Raw genomic sequence first — 14,002 nt, 5'->3', positions numbered from 1 at the left:
CCCCTCCAGAGCTTTCCAGTAGGCCCCCTTCAGGTACTGGAAGGCTGCTATGAGGTTCCCCCAGAGCCTTCTCCAGGCTGAAGAACCTCAACTCTCTCAGTCTGTCTTCATAGCAGAGCTGCTCCAGCTCTTTGATCATCTTTGTGGCCCTTCTCTGGACTTTCTTCAGGAGCTCCATGTCCTTCTTATGTTGGGGGCTCCAGAACTGGACACAGTACTCCAGGTAGAGTCTCACAAGAGTCGAGTAAAGAGGGAGAATCAGCTCCTTTGACCTGCTGGCCACACTTCTTTTGATGCAGCACAGGACAATGTTGGATTTCTGGGCTGCAAGCACACATTGCTGGCCCATGTTGAGCTTCCCATTCAGTGTCACCTTCAAGTCCTTTTCTTCCAGACTATTTTTGATCTCTTCTCCACCCAGCTGTATTTGTTCTTGGGATTCACCCAACCCAGGAGCAGGACTTTGCACATAGCCTTGTTGAAATTCATAAGGTTGGCATAGGCCCACTTATCAAGCCTGGCATCCCTTCCCTTCAGTGTGTCGATCTTACCACACACTTTGGTGTCTTCATCAAACTTGCTGAGGATGTACTCAATGCCACTGTCCATGTTGCTGACAAAGATGTTAAACAGCCCCAGTCCCAACCTTTGGGGAACACTGCTCATCACTGGTCTCCATCTGGACATTGAGCTGTTGGTCACCAGTCCTTGAATGTGACCATCCAGACAGTCCCTTACCCAATGACTGGTCCATCCATCAAATCTCTGCTGTTCCAGTTTTGATACCAGGATGTCGTGTGGGACAGTGTCAAAGGCTTTGCACAGTTCCAGGTAGATTATGTCAGTTGCTCTTCTTTTGTCCACTGATGATGTGACTCCTCTGTAGAAGGCCATCAAGTTAGTCAGGCAGAACTTGCCCTTGGTGAAGCCATAGTGGCTGTCACCAATCACCCCTTTGTTTTCCACATGCCTTAGCAGAGCCTTCAGGAGGATCTGCTCCATGATCTTGCTGAGCACAGTGGTGAGACTGACTGGCCTGTAGTTCCCAGGATCTTCCTTTTTTCCCTTCTTGAAAATGGGAGGTATTTTTCCTCTTTTCCAGTCAGTGGGGATTTCTCCAGACTGCCTAGACTTTTCTGATATGATGGACAGAGGCTTTGCAACCTTATCATCCAGTTCCTTCAGGAGCCATAGATGAGTCCTGTCAGGACCCATGGACCTGTGCACCTTCAGTTCCTTCAGATGGTCACAGACCTGCTCTTCTTCTACAGTGGGGAGATCTTCCTTTTCCCAGTCCATGCCTTCACCTTGTCTAACTTGGATGGTGTGACCAGAGCCAGTGATGACTGAGGAAAAGTAGTCACTGCATATGTCCTGCATGGCCAGGACTCCTGTTTCCTTCTGAAGTGGGCCCACATTTTCCCTTGTCTTCCTCTTATTGTTGACACACCTGTAGAAACTTTTCTTGTAGTTCCTAGCATCCCTGGCCAGGCCCAATTCTATCTGAGCTTTGGCCTTCCTTACCCCATCCCCTGCTTCTCTGACAACTTGCCTGCACTCTCCCTAGGATACCTGGCCCTGCTGCCACTCTCTGTGTGCCTTGTTCTTACATTTAACTGTGTCCAGAAGCTCCTTGCTCATCCACACAGACTTCCTGGCTCTCCTGCCTGCCTTCCTCTTTGTTGGGACACACAGCTCCTAGGTATGGAGAAAGTGAATCTTGAATATGGACCAACTTCCCTGGGCTCCCCCATCTCCAGGGCTTTATCCCACAGTACTTTGCCAAACAGATTCCTGAAGAGAGCAAAATCTGCTCTCCTAAAATCGAGGGTAGTGATCTTGCTTCGCTCCCTCCTTGCTGCCCTAAAGATCCTGAATTTGACCATCTCATGGTCACTACAGCCTAGTCTCCCATTAAGTTTTACATCATCAACCAGCCCTTCTCTGTTGGTGAGAACAAGGTCCAGCATAGCACCTTTTCCTGTTGGTTCCTCTTATCATTTGGAGGAGGAAGCTGTCATCAGTGCACTCCAGGAACTTCTTGGATTGCTGGTGTTGTGTTGCCCTACCAGCAGATATCAGGATGGGTGACTCCAGCTGGTCATTGATGCAGAGGGTGACATCCCCTCCTCTTCTGCCTGCCTGTCCTTCCAAAAGAGCTTGTACCCAACCATCCCCACATTCCAGTCACAGGAGTCATCCCAATGATACCAATAACATCATAGCCTTGCAGGCATGCACACATCTGCAGTTCCTCCTGCTTATTCCCCATGCTCCAGGCATTGGCTTAGAGGCATTAAAGATGGGCCCCCTTCAAAGCAGTCATGCTGGCAGGGATAACAATTTGCAAGTCAGATGCTTTCCTGTTAGCCTGCAATCCTCCTGCAGGCCCAGGCCATATGTTACTGCCTCTGTCCACAATGTGGTGGGTGTGGGATGAAATTACGGTCCCCCTCCCCCAGCATCACTCCTAACTAAATTGGCCAGCCTCTGGCCAAGGACCTTCTCCTTTTTCTCTGAGAAGTGAACCCCCAAGAGACCAGGTTTTTGAGTCCTGTGGTCTATGTAAACAAAGCCCTCACTCTGGCACCCCTCCTCTAATCATTTGTCAACCTTTCCAACTGGGTCAGCCCTTTCCAGCCCTTTCCCTTTGACCGAAACACAGATGAGAACACTACCTGTGCTCCTGAGCCCTTCACCGCCTCTCCCAGCCTCCATAATCTTTTCTGATGGTCTTCAGGTTACTCCTATCTATATCATCGCTCCCCGAGTGAAACAGTAGAAGAGAATAGTCAGTGGGTTGTACAAGTTTGTGTATCCTTTTTGTTACCTCTCTGACACAAGCCCCCAGTAACCTGCAGACCTCTCTAGCAAGAGGGTCTGGTCTGCAAATGGGTCCATCCCTCAGTATCCCTGAGGAGGGAATCCCCCATGACTATTACTGCTTATTCTTAGCACTCGGTATACAATACTCCACGTGAGCTGCCTTAGTCAGCTCTGGCAGCTTATCTTGTGTAGGTTTCTTTTCCCCTTTGGCCTGCAGAACAGTGAAACAGTTCTGCAGGGGCACCTTAGGTTTGGATGGAAGTTTCTTCTTCCTTCGGGTTTTCATTTTGCAGTATTCCATTCCTCTTTATAATTTTCCACATCATTCAGTTATTTCCTTTCCATTTTTGTTAATGGGGCAGTTTTTGCGTCTGCAGTTTTAGGCTCTGAGTTTGCCTCAGCGTGTGTCTGAAGCCAATTACCTCTCCTTTTCTGTCTCCCTAATATTCCTTCGGCTTTCTTACTGCCTCCTGCAGTTCAGCTGCAGTTCTGCTGCAGAAGGTCCTCAACCTGCGCACAGCTTTTGCATGCAGGATTGCCCCCAGCCCCTGCCCCGGGGGAGAGGACTTGGCATTTCCCACAGCCTGTGGTTTGTGCAGCTGCCTCCTCCCTCACAACTTCTGTCTGGGTCGAGGCATCAGATGGTGGATGGTGCAGACCTCCCAGCTGTAGGTGCAGTCTTGGCTCTGCGCCGAGTGCTCACCATGATGCCCTCTCTGGTAGGATGTGTGCCCTGGAGCCCTGCAGAAGAGCTCCCAGGCCTGCTCTTTGCCGGGGGGCTGTGTCTGGGCCTTACGTACCTCGCGGTTTGTCCCCGCGCAGTGCCCAGGGGCCTCAGGGGTGCTCTCTCTCTCCTTCTTTTGCAGCTATTTTCTTGCAGCTAAGGAAGAATCCCCTGGCCTGATTACCTTCACCTCAGTGACTTTAATGAAATGGCGGCCAGGCCGGCATTCTTCCCTGCCAACTCGTCTTTCAGCACTTTCTTCTGGAAGAATGTCCAGCCTTCCTGGACTCCTTTGCCCTTCAGGACTGCCTCCCAGGAGACTGTCAACCAGTCTCAGAATCAGATCAAAGTTTGCCCGCCAGAAGTCCAAAATGGCAGTTCTGCTCACCATCCTCCTTGTCCAAGAATAGAGAACTCTATCATTGGTTTCTATCCCAAAAATGGCATTAATGTCTCCTGTTGCTTTCTTTGGACTTAAGACAGTTGTTAAATTTAATGCAAACCAGTAAAACACTGCAGTAAAAAGTAATGCTTCCCCTGAAGACTTTTGTCTGATTGTAATGAAGTCCAATTTGGAATGGTATATTGAAATTCTTAATTCATGTGCCAATTTACCTTCATGACAAGAAGTTTTTTCACTTTGAAAGAAATCTGTAGTAAGCATTCGACTATGTATTCCTGCATTTGAACCATCCCTGAAGTATCCATGACAAATAAATTAACCTCTCCAGTAACAATTCAATATTCCTTTTTCAAATGGTTATTTACTTTTCCCAGACCTTACTGTTTGACGTAAACATAATATAAACAGTTGTTGTTGGGTTTTTTGTTTGTTTGGTTGGTTATTTTTTTTCTTTCAGGTTAAGCACCAGCTTAATTAAAATTAAATGGTAATTATTTTTAATGGATAACGGATTATTTTGCAGAAGTGCAAACACCACTGTGGATTCATCTTGATTTAAAGGAAGCCTCTCTTTTTATAGCTTGCACCTACAATTCATATCACAACAAATCTGTCAGCTTGATTTCTGGAAATATTCCAATACCTGAAATGGGACTGATGTATTTTACTCATCAACTAGTCCATGTATTCTGATTGCCATCTCCACTGTATTTACAGTGTATTAACTACTTCCTTTTAAAGTGCATCAAAGATTCAAAATAAACCCGTCTTCCTCTTAAAGACAGAAGAATCTTATTTGTCTTATGCTCTGGTTTTGTTAATTCCAACTGCTGCATTGGTTTCTAGTGCAGTTACTCTTTTCAGCCTTGTTCTGTTGCTTGTTTTGATGATTTGTTTGCTTTATACACAGCTCCTTACCTGAATTAGCAAATACTTCTCCTCAAGAACACCTGACCCTTGTGTTGGACTCAAAGTATTCTGCTTCGATAGGGAAAGCTAATTTATTTTGAAGTACTGGGTTATTATTTTCTCTGCAAAGCAAAAACAGTCCAGGAGGTTCCTTCAGAGTGTTGATTACAACTTCCTTTTCCAAGTAATTGAGGAACCACCAAGGAAAGGTGCTATGCTGGACCTTGTTCTCATCAACAAGGAAGGCCTGTTGAGGGATGCTAAGCTCAAGGGCAGCCTTGGTTGTAGTGACCATGAAATGGTGTTCAGTATCCTTAGGGCAGCAAGGAGGGCTCACAGCAAGCTTACTGCCCTTGACTTCAGGAGGGCAGATTTCAGCCTCTTCAGGGATCTGCTCAAGAGAATGTCATGGCTTAATGTCCTGGAGGGAAGAGGGGCCCATGATGTCTGACATTTAAGGATCATCTTCTCCAGGCCCACAAGTGATGCATCCCAACTAAGAGGAAGTCAGGTAAAAACTCCAGGAGGCCAGTGTGGGAGCAAGCAGCTCCTAGAAAAGCTTGAACTTAAGAAGGAAACATACAGAGGGTGGAAACTAGGGCAGGTACCCTGGGAGGATTACAGAGAGGTTGTCTGAGCAGCTAGGGACCAGGTTAGGAGAGCCAGATCCCAGATGAAATTAAATCTCACCAGGGATGTAAAGAACAAGAGGAAAAGCTTTTGCAGGTGTGTTGGGGATAAAAGCATGACCAAGGAAAATGTAGGCCTTCTCCTGAAGGAAACAGAAGGCCTAGCTAGCCACGATATTGAGAAGGCTGAGGTCCTCAATGACTTCTTTGCATTGGTCTTTTCTGGCAAGTGCTCCAGCCTCATTGCAAAGGCCACAGCAGGTGAAAGCAGGGACTGGGACAATGAAGTACCCACAATTGTAGGAGAACAGGTTTATGACCATTTAAAGAACCTGATTTTAGTACATTTAGCTGCAGCAGTTCAGGATATTCACCAGTGATATGTGGCAATACATGAGTACGTACACGCCAGTAGCCACTGGATGTGTCTGCTTCTACCTTGTGCCTGTTCGAAGTTGCAGCAACAAAAACATAGAACATGCAAAAAAATGGTAAAAGGGCAAGGGAGGAGCAGGGAAAGCTAGAGTAAGCTTCAGTCAGTCCTCTTGTACAGATAATTGAAAGACTAGGACTGCGCTGGACACCATGGAAGATACCGACCATACTAAATTGTGCCCCAAGTTGACAATATGAAGAATTCTGTCCCTTTCTCCTAATTGAGGATGAAGTCCAGATTATATCAAGACCATCTTCTTCATCCGTAATCTCTCTGTCTTCCTGAAGACAATACAGATTTCAGTGCATTGAATTTGACTCTGGATTGATCTGAGTTGTCACTCATAATGCCTCAAGCCTCTCTTTTCTAAGATATTGTACAGCCAGAGTTGTATTCTCAACAATATCAGATGCTACATTGTCACCAGCTTTCCTTGGACTCAGGCAGCTGGAAGAGAAATGACTTGATTTTATCTTGGGTAAATATCCAGAGGAGTCTTCTGTGAAGTAGATGAGAAGCTCAACATGAGCTGCCAGTCTGCACTCGTAGCTCAGAAGGCCAATCATACCCTGGGCTGCATCAAAAGAAGTGAGGCCAGCAGGGTGAGGGAGGTGATTCTCTCTCACTACTCTGTTCTTGTGAGACCCCACATGGAGAACAGTATAGACCTCTGGAGCCCTCATCACAGGAAAGATAAACACGTATTGGAGAGTGTCCAGTGAAGGGCCACAAAGATGATCAAAGGGTTGGAGCACCTCTCCTAAGAAGACAGGCTGCGAGAGCTGAAGAGAAGGCTTTTGGGCAGACCTTAGAGTGGGCTTCCAGTACCTGAAGGAGGCCTACAGTAAAGAAGCGAAGGGACTTTTCACTTGAGAGAGCAGTGGCAGGACAAGGTGTAATGTTTTTTAAACTGAAAGAGAGGAGATTTGAGTTAGACATGAGGAGGAAATTCTTCACCATTAGGGTAGTAAGGTGCTGGAATAGGTTGCCTGGGGAGGTTGTGGAAGCCCCCTCCCTGGAGGTGTTTAAGGCCAGGTTGGATGAGGCTTTGTGCAACTTAGTCTAGTGGGAGGTGTCCCTGCTTATAGCAGGGAGGTTGGAACCTGATGATCTCTAAGGTCCCTTCCTACCTTAACCATTCTGATTCCATGATTCTATATCCTCAAGGAACACTATTTTTTGTCTTCAGTTACATTAGGAAGTATTAGGAACCTTGCTGTCTCTAATTTAAGTGACCAAAAGTGTGTTTTTTTCCAAGGGAAATCTTTCTAACATATATCTCATGTCATTGTCTTGTAAGCTGACTCCCTTGCTGCTGTGTGAGCGCAGCATATGAAGTCAGCACCACAGCAGCCCAGATGATGCATGGTCCATGTTCTGTATGAAGTTGAAGGGTATGTAATAAATTCCTGCAGCCTGCAGATTAATGTTAGAGATGGAAAGCAAACATTAGAAGTCCTTTAGCATCTCACTGATGGTGCTTAACCAATTTCAGCTCCCTGCCAATCTCTAGCAGCTATTCAGGATACAGAGAGGGGTTAGTCCTGTGAAAGGATGGGCAAAAATTGATTTGTGGGACCCTCTAAAACACTAGTTCTCCTAAACTCCTCCTAGCATCTCCTAAAAATGGCAATTATTTTTTTTTGTATTTTCTTCTCCTCTCCTTCACACAGAGTTCACTGCAATTCTAGGCAAAGAAGTAGCCACATACCCAACTGCTGGCTCTAGCTCAGGAGTGGGAGAGCAAGAATTATGTTGATGACTGAGTGATGTCTCGCTGGCAGCATAAACCCCACCAGCCATTACTTGGTCAAGCTGAGGGTCTGCTAGCAATTAAAGGATTAAGGGTAGATGGTTCCTTCTGGAAGCACATTAAAGCATCTTATTTTCCCCCTTGACCCTTCTGTGATGCAGACTGAAACACCAACATACATACCCATCTCTTCCAACTATGTGAACTGAATGAATTTGGCATTTCACAAGAGTGCTCAGCATTTAAGGAAAATGGTCTCTAAATGAGTGCAGTGAATCATTATGCATGCATACATTTAAAATGTAATATAAATTAGTTTTGCCTCATTACCATGTTGTAATAGTGGAGTTATTTTTCCAAGAATAAAAGAAGATACAATTCATCTGACCTGGGGAAATAATCTTTTATAGCAAATTGGAAAAATCAAGCTGGATTTCACAAGATTATGTTATATAAATCACTTTAGGATAGTGTGTGATTTGGTTTTGTCTTTTGATAGTAGCTATCCAGTAATTTCATGCTCTATTTGTAAGCAAATAAACATGAATTTCCAAACACAGACTATAGATTAAATCTTAAATGATAATGTGGAGTTTGACTTCCATAATTACTGCCCCATGAAATATAATATGTTGTTTAAAGTATGCAGCAGACAAATATATAGGCAAAAGACTTCAGATATTATGGTGATACTGTTTGCAAAGATTATTAGCATTTACTGATAATGCCTATAATTGCTGCTGGTCTTTTATGTTAAGAATTCTTTAATTATGTGAATGCCAGAAGCGTAAATTCACAAAAAGAACAATCACTTTACATATAACTTAGTGGGATAACAATGTCTAGAACCTATTTTAAAGAAACCATGACTGATACTATTCATTCAGCAGTGTGCCAAAACAGGAAATTACTTCCTCTAATATGCAGCGAAATAAATAAGGTCAGATGGTTCATTTGTCTGCATTTATTTTGCACAGTTCTACCAGTAAAACAGGATGTTTTCTATTAACATTGCTCCAGGTTTCCTGGTAACAATAGCACCAAAATAAAGACCAGATTTTGTCTGGGTGAAATTCACTCCTCCTGCAGAAAGCCTTATGCCTAAAATCTGCAAATAAAAAAGCTGAAGTAAGATGTGGAAGCTGCTGAATTTATGTGTTAGCACCAGGCTGTGATCCATAAAAGCTTATAGGAGTTAAGTATTCACCTTCCACTGAAACTGAATGGAGGTGGGCACCTTTGCTTTTAAAGCTTTAAAAAAAAAATAAAAAATAAAAAAAATCCAGCTCTGTAAGATGTAACAGTCTCCCATTAATTGCCCAGGGGCAGGATGTATGTATACGCATATATGAATAGTGCCTTGGGTATTAAAAAAATCTAGGGAAGTGAAAAGAGTGTGGAGCATGCAGCTTCCCAATTATGAAGTAGCAGCAGCCTTGCTGAGTCATACTGTCTATGAGACAGCCTACTTGAACTTCCTTGCAGGCCACACATGACTTGGGCCCTTAAATGATCTTCAGTTAAGCCAGAAAGACAAGGGGCCGTGACTTAATTGTTGGCAAACTTTGAACCATGTAGAGTTCAAGTGGAAGGACTTAAAGCTGCACGTGTAGTGGATGCTTCACCTAACTGGAATGCAGTTTGTGTGGGGGTATGCTTTCTTTGGCTATTTTTTTCCTGAAATGTGTAAAGACAAAAATTAAAATATTTACATAATTACACATGAAATGTCAGTGTCAGCTTTTTTTGTCATAAAATGGAATATTCCTACGTGCAACAGACGAATTATTTTCCTTGGGGATCAGACACAAGACTGTTTTCAATACAGAGAACAATAAATTGATTACTACAGCTATATACTTTTTGATCAAGAAGTTTCCCTGTCTTCAGTGGTGATGCTTGTCCCATAGCTCCCATGTCAGCTGTGTGCCAGGCTTCACAGTAGTTGCTAACCAGTCGGATCCCGTTTGCAGTTGAACCATGCCATATTACTTTTTGAGGCCTGAAAGGTAATGTTAAGAAGTTACTTCTTGAAAAAGCATCTTTTTTGCTTTATTCAGCTGCACACGTGTATCTGGTGATATGTATTTCTGCTTTCCTTCTTGAAGCAAACAGTGGGCAGGGAAAGATGAAGATAGAAAGAAGAGGAAAGAAAGGAGAACACAACCTGATATCATGTTCATAGGCTGTAAGAAATGGAAAAGAAAGGTGACATAAGGAAAAGGAGAGATTTTTATCACACTTCTAGTAACCCAAGATATTGCTGCTTGTACTACCAGGTAAAAATAAATGTAATGTACAACTTATAAATGGTACTGCAAACCCACCAAGATGGATCAGTCATGATGTTCCTCCCGTCAAAAGAATATATTGGAATGTGAATGTTGAATTGTCCACCATCTCCATTAAATACAGATTCCCAGTTATTGAAAAGTATTTCTCCCTGTTAAAATTTCAAAGGCACTTTTACAAGTAAAACAAATCCAAAATTCACATTATACCTGATTTTTATAGATTTACCTCTACACCTAAAATCTTATCTACATCTAAGAACACTTACAGTTTCAGCTTTCACATCAGTTTCTGCATGATGCTTCTGAACAAACTTGTCTCGTCTATCCTATCTACTCTAAATACTCTCTGATCCATGCCTTTGCCTCACAGTTGCATCTCTGTTCTGTTGTTACTCCAAATATTCAGGTTGATCATCTCCATTTCCACTATCCTTTTTCTCCAAACTGTGTAAGGGATTGTTTGAAAAATTGCGGCAAACTTCTATTGCTATAGAGAAAATATAGATATAATTTGCATTGGAACTTCTGCTGAAGTCACAATTTTGTGAAAAGTTGCAAATGTTCAAGGCCAAAGCATTGCAACCAGGTTACCTGTCAAACTGCTTTTGAGTTTTTCCAGTCAAAAGTTGTGACAATACTTTCTTTACAAATTTGTCCCAAGGTCCTGTCTTTGCATGCACTTCAGAGTAGCATCCACACAGCATGTTCCAAGTATCATGTGTTACTCCTGTAGGTTTCTTTGGCTGTTTGTGCTGGGAGTCAGCCAATGCTACAGAGACTTTTTTTTTTTTACCTCAGTTTTAGTGTGTCTGTTTATGTGAGACCACAAAATGACTCACACACTGGACTGTCCTCTCAGTTTTATTAGCATCACTCCTAAACACAGAATTTGCTTTTATCTTTAGTAATGAAAAAATAAGACATTTTAGCCTACTATACTCTGTGATCATAGTAGAAGGTAGAACATAGTAACTATCTTTCAGAAATAAGGATGCACTTTCCTTGTTGAAACAATAAAACATCCAAAAGCTGAACATCATACTGTTACTTTGTCAGCAGTCTGCCCAAAGTAGGCTATTCTTATAGCTTTATTTCAACCATTAGCCTTAGGATACTGAAAAAAGTAGTCCTTGAAAATGCAAAGAAAATGTGAGACAGTCTGTAATTTTCTACTTTAGCACTAATGTGTTTTTTTTTTGCTTCTTGAACCTAACTCCAAAATACAAAGCAAAGCTGCTGCTTTAGAAAATGCACTTGGATTGAAATTTTCTGCTTTTTCCACTTCCCAAGATTTTGGGGCATCTACAGCCTATCCTAATATAACAAGTATCAAGCACTCATTTTTACCTTAAGATTGACTATTGGTAAATTATATCGGTCTGTTTTTCTGACAACAGTGGCCAGGTCTTGCAAATGTGATGAGAGGAAGGCTCTATAGGTAGATGTCAAACCTGCTAGTTGGGCCTGTTGAAAACACTGAAAATCTGCTCGCATGTCACCAGAAAATGGCAAGTTTAAAGCCACCAGGTGCAGCTGGAGAAAAGAAAAAGAAGAAACGTCACTGTTTTTAAATTATTTTTTTCCTTTTTTTTAAAAAAAAAAAGTTTATAACACTAGGAAGACATTCTCTTGGAAGCAGACTAGACCCCCCTTCCTCTTGCCAGCACAAAAACTAGTACCTTCTGTATCAGGTGTAAAGATATTTTCTTAAGGCTATGAGAACCATAGCAAATAACTATCTTTGAGCATTAAAGAAACCATGAAGATTATATACTCCTAAAAAATAAAATTATTTTAAAAGCAGTTAATATCTTAATGCATCTTGGAGTTACCACAGAGACAAAATCACAAATTCTACAAGCATGGAAATACGTAGTAAGGAGTGACAAGACACCAGACTATTTAAAATTTACTGTTATCAAATACAAGAAGTAGCATTCTTAAGCCAAACAGCACAGATGCAAGAACTAATCCACCTTTTTTGTTTGTTTGTTTTGTTTTGTTTTAGAATATAACGCTGTTACCTTGCTTTCTTTGTCTAAATATTTTAAAGCATTTAAATTAAGGCTTAGATTCTGAGTGTCTACCTGAAACAAGCAGTGACATAAAGATAGAAAATATATTAATAAATATTTCAATTATTTAATTGTAACACTACTGTTAACTTAAAAATTACCATGTGTAGAAGTTACAATCACTAAATGAACAGGTATTCCTAACTCAGAATCAGGATATTGTTTTTCCTTTAAGATGGAAAAGGGGCTAGGATGGTGTAAACAGATCTGGAGCAAACAATTTAAAATTTTCTCTGAGATGTTTAAACCAGTTCAAGAAACGTATTTGTACATTTCCAAAGTAAAAAATCTGTGAATTTTAAGAGGAAATATCATAAATTTCCCTCAAGATGCAAAATGTTATGTTTCAAGCTACAGCTATGCAGTTGCACTACAGAACTCATACTTACTGCTGGTTTTCCATTGTTCAGATTTGATATTGGACTTGATGCTGGAAGAGACTGAAATCCCTGTTTCAAACAGATATGTTAAACGTTACTTAGATTTTAGACACTAATTTTCTAACTAAAGCAAACATCGAACCCTGGAGAATCTGAAACTCTCCTGCTTCTGAGAAATAAACTCAAGCCCTGCAGCAAGAATACTTTATCTACATATCATAATTTTGGTGTGTCACATAAATACATGTTGGAAAGCTGTCCTGACAAGTGTTACTTTGCTGAGCCTGAGTGTACCCATTCAACAGTGCTCTGCCATAGCTGGTATCAGCACCAGATTGCACCTGGAGTCCTGCATGGAAGCAGGCTGCTCTTGGCAGCCACAGAGGTCCAGTTCAGGAAAATTAAAACTGAAAGGCTAAGGAGAATGTGGAAACAGGAAATACAGTGGGTGGAAATATTTCTCAAGGCCGTGCTTATTCTTCTCCTAAGCAATTGGCACGTAGAGCCCAAAAGATTGATGATCATCAGAGCTGTTCCAGAAACAGCAAAGTTTTCCCCTCTAGTTATTTTAAGTATGAGTGGCAAGCCACTGACTCCACCAGTTGGGAAACACATGATGTCAGCTGGAGCTGCAGACAATTTCTTACAAGACAAGGTCTAGATATTTCCCAGTGTGCTAATTGCACTTCTCTTTGACCTTTTTTTTTTTTTTCTTTTAATTTTATTTTTTCCCCAGGCCATGTTCCTTCTTGCTGCTCCTTCCTAGCATTCTCTTGCCCTCATTATCTCAACATTCATGTTAAGATACCACCTGTCATCAACAAGACTGTTCTCTATCCCCTTTGCCACTTTTTGGGTTTCATCCTCCTGCAATTTTTTTGAAACATGTTCTAAAAGAGGTAGCATGTTCTCATGCAGATCCATACAATAACTTTCAGAATGGGGTCAGGTACAAATGTTAACAATTGAGGCTTTAGAACAGGTTGTCAGCACACTGTAGGACGAGCTACATGCTGCTGCTGTCGATATAGCCTGAATACAGGCCATAATTTTTTAAAGAAAACCTGCTTTTCAGGAACACTTTTCTGAGTTTCTTTGACAGGGACCAGAGCTTAATATGACTGACAAAACAGAATACTGTTTTGTGTTGTTGCTGTTCTGGTTTTGTAGATGCTGCTTTGTCTCTGTAGTGTTTGGAGTCCCAGAAGATGATGGAAACAGATGATTGGCGAGGGTGAACCAATTTACAATGTTATGCAGTGGTAGGATGCTTACTGTGAACTGACAAGTCTCCATGAAAACTCATGTTGTGTAGGGATCTGCTGGAAACTTCTGCCAAGTGTATTGCCTGGTTTGTCACAGATTAAATTTTGCACAGTCCAAAATTTTGTACTTACATGGCTTGATATGGCTGGGGGAGGAAGGCTGTCAGCAGGGATAGGAATTAGCTCACCAAGCTGAAAAAAACCCAAAGGAAAAGGAAAAAAAACTACATCACCAGGAACTTCTGAACTAAAAAAAGGACTCTTTGAACCCATACTTCTCTACCCTTGTAAAAAAAACCTGCAACAAC

The 14,002-nt window shown here is 42.0% G+C and overlaps 1 protein-coding gene across 1 annotated transcript; it reads right to left on the bottom strand.

The window, feature by feature from the left end:
* Nucleotides 1–9,404: 9,404 nt before the first annotated feature.
* Nucleotides 9,405–11,492, bottom strand: LOC104394150 (collagen alpha-1(XV) chain-like). Its single transcript, XM_010003707.1, has 3 exons — nt 11,322–11,492; nt 10,008–10,123; nt 9,405–9,682 (listed from the first exon to the last, which is right to left on the bottom strand). The coding sequence occupies exons 1-3, from the start codon at nt 11,466–11,468 to the stop codon at nt 9,466–9,468; spliced, it is 480 nt and encodes a 159-aa protein (XP_010002009.1). The 5' UTR covers nt 11,469–11,492; the 3' UTR covers nt 9,405–9,465.
* Nucleotides 11,493–14,002: the final 2,510 nt, after the last annotated feature.

Source organism: Chaetura pelagica, unplaced genomic scaffold (genome assembly GCF_000747805.2).
Source record: "Chaetura pelagica isolate M959 unplaced genomic scaffold, ChaPel_1.0 scaffold521, whole genome shotgun sequence".
NCBI classification, from domain to species: Eukaryota; Metazoa; Chordata; class Aves; order Apodiformes; family Apodidae; genus Chaetura; species Chaetura pelagica.
The sequence above is the reverse complement of the archived record's forward strand: the minus strand, read 5'-3'. Positions and strand labels throughout refer to the sequence as shown.

Coding starts and splice junctions, on each gene's coding strand:
- LOC104394150 (XM_010003707.1), bottom strand. CDS start 11,468: ATGCGAGCAGATTTTCAGTGTTTTCAACAGGCCCAACTAGCAGGTTTG. Junction 10,124..11,321: donor TACCAATAGTCAATCTTAAG/GTAAAAATGAGT, acceptor AAATTTTAACAG/GGAGAAATACTTTTCAATAA. Junction 9,683..10,007: donor ATCATGACTGATCCATCTTG/GTGGGTTTGCAG, acceptor ATTACCTTTCAG/GCCTCAAAAAGTAATATGGC.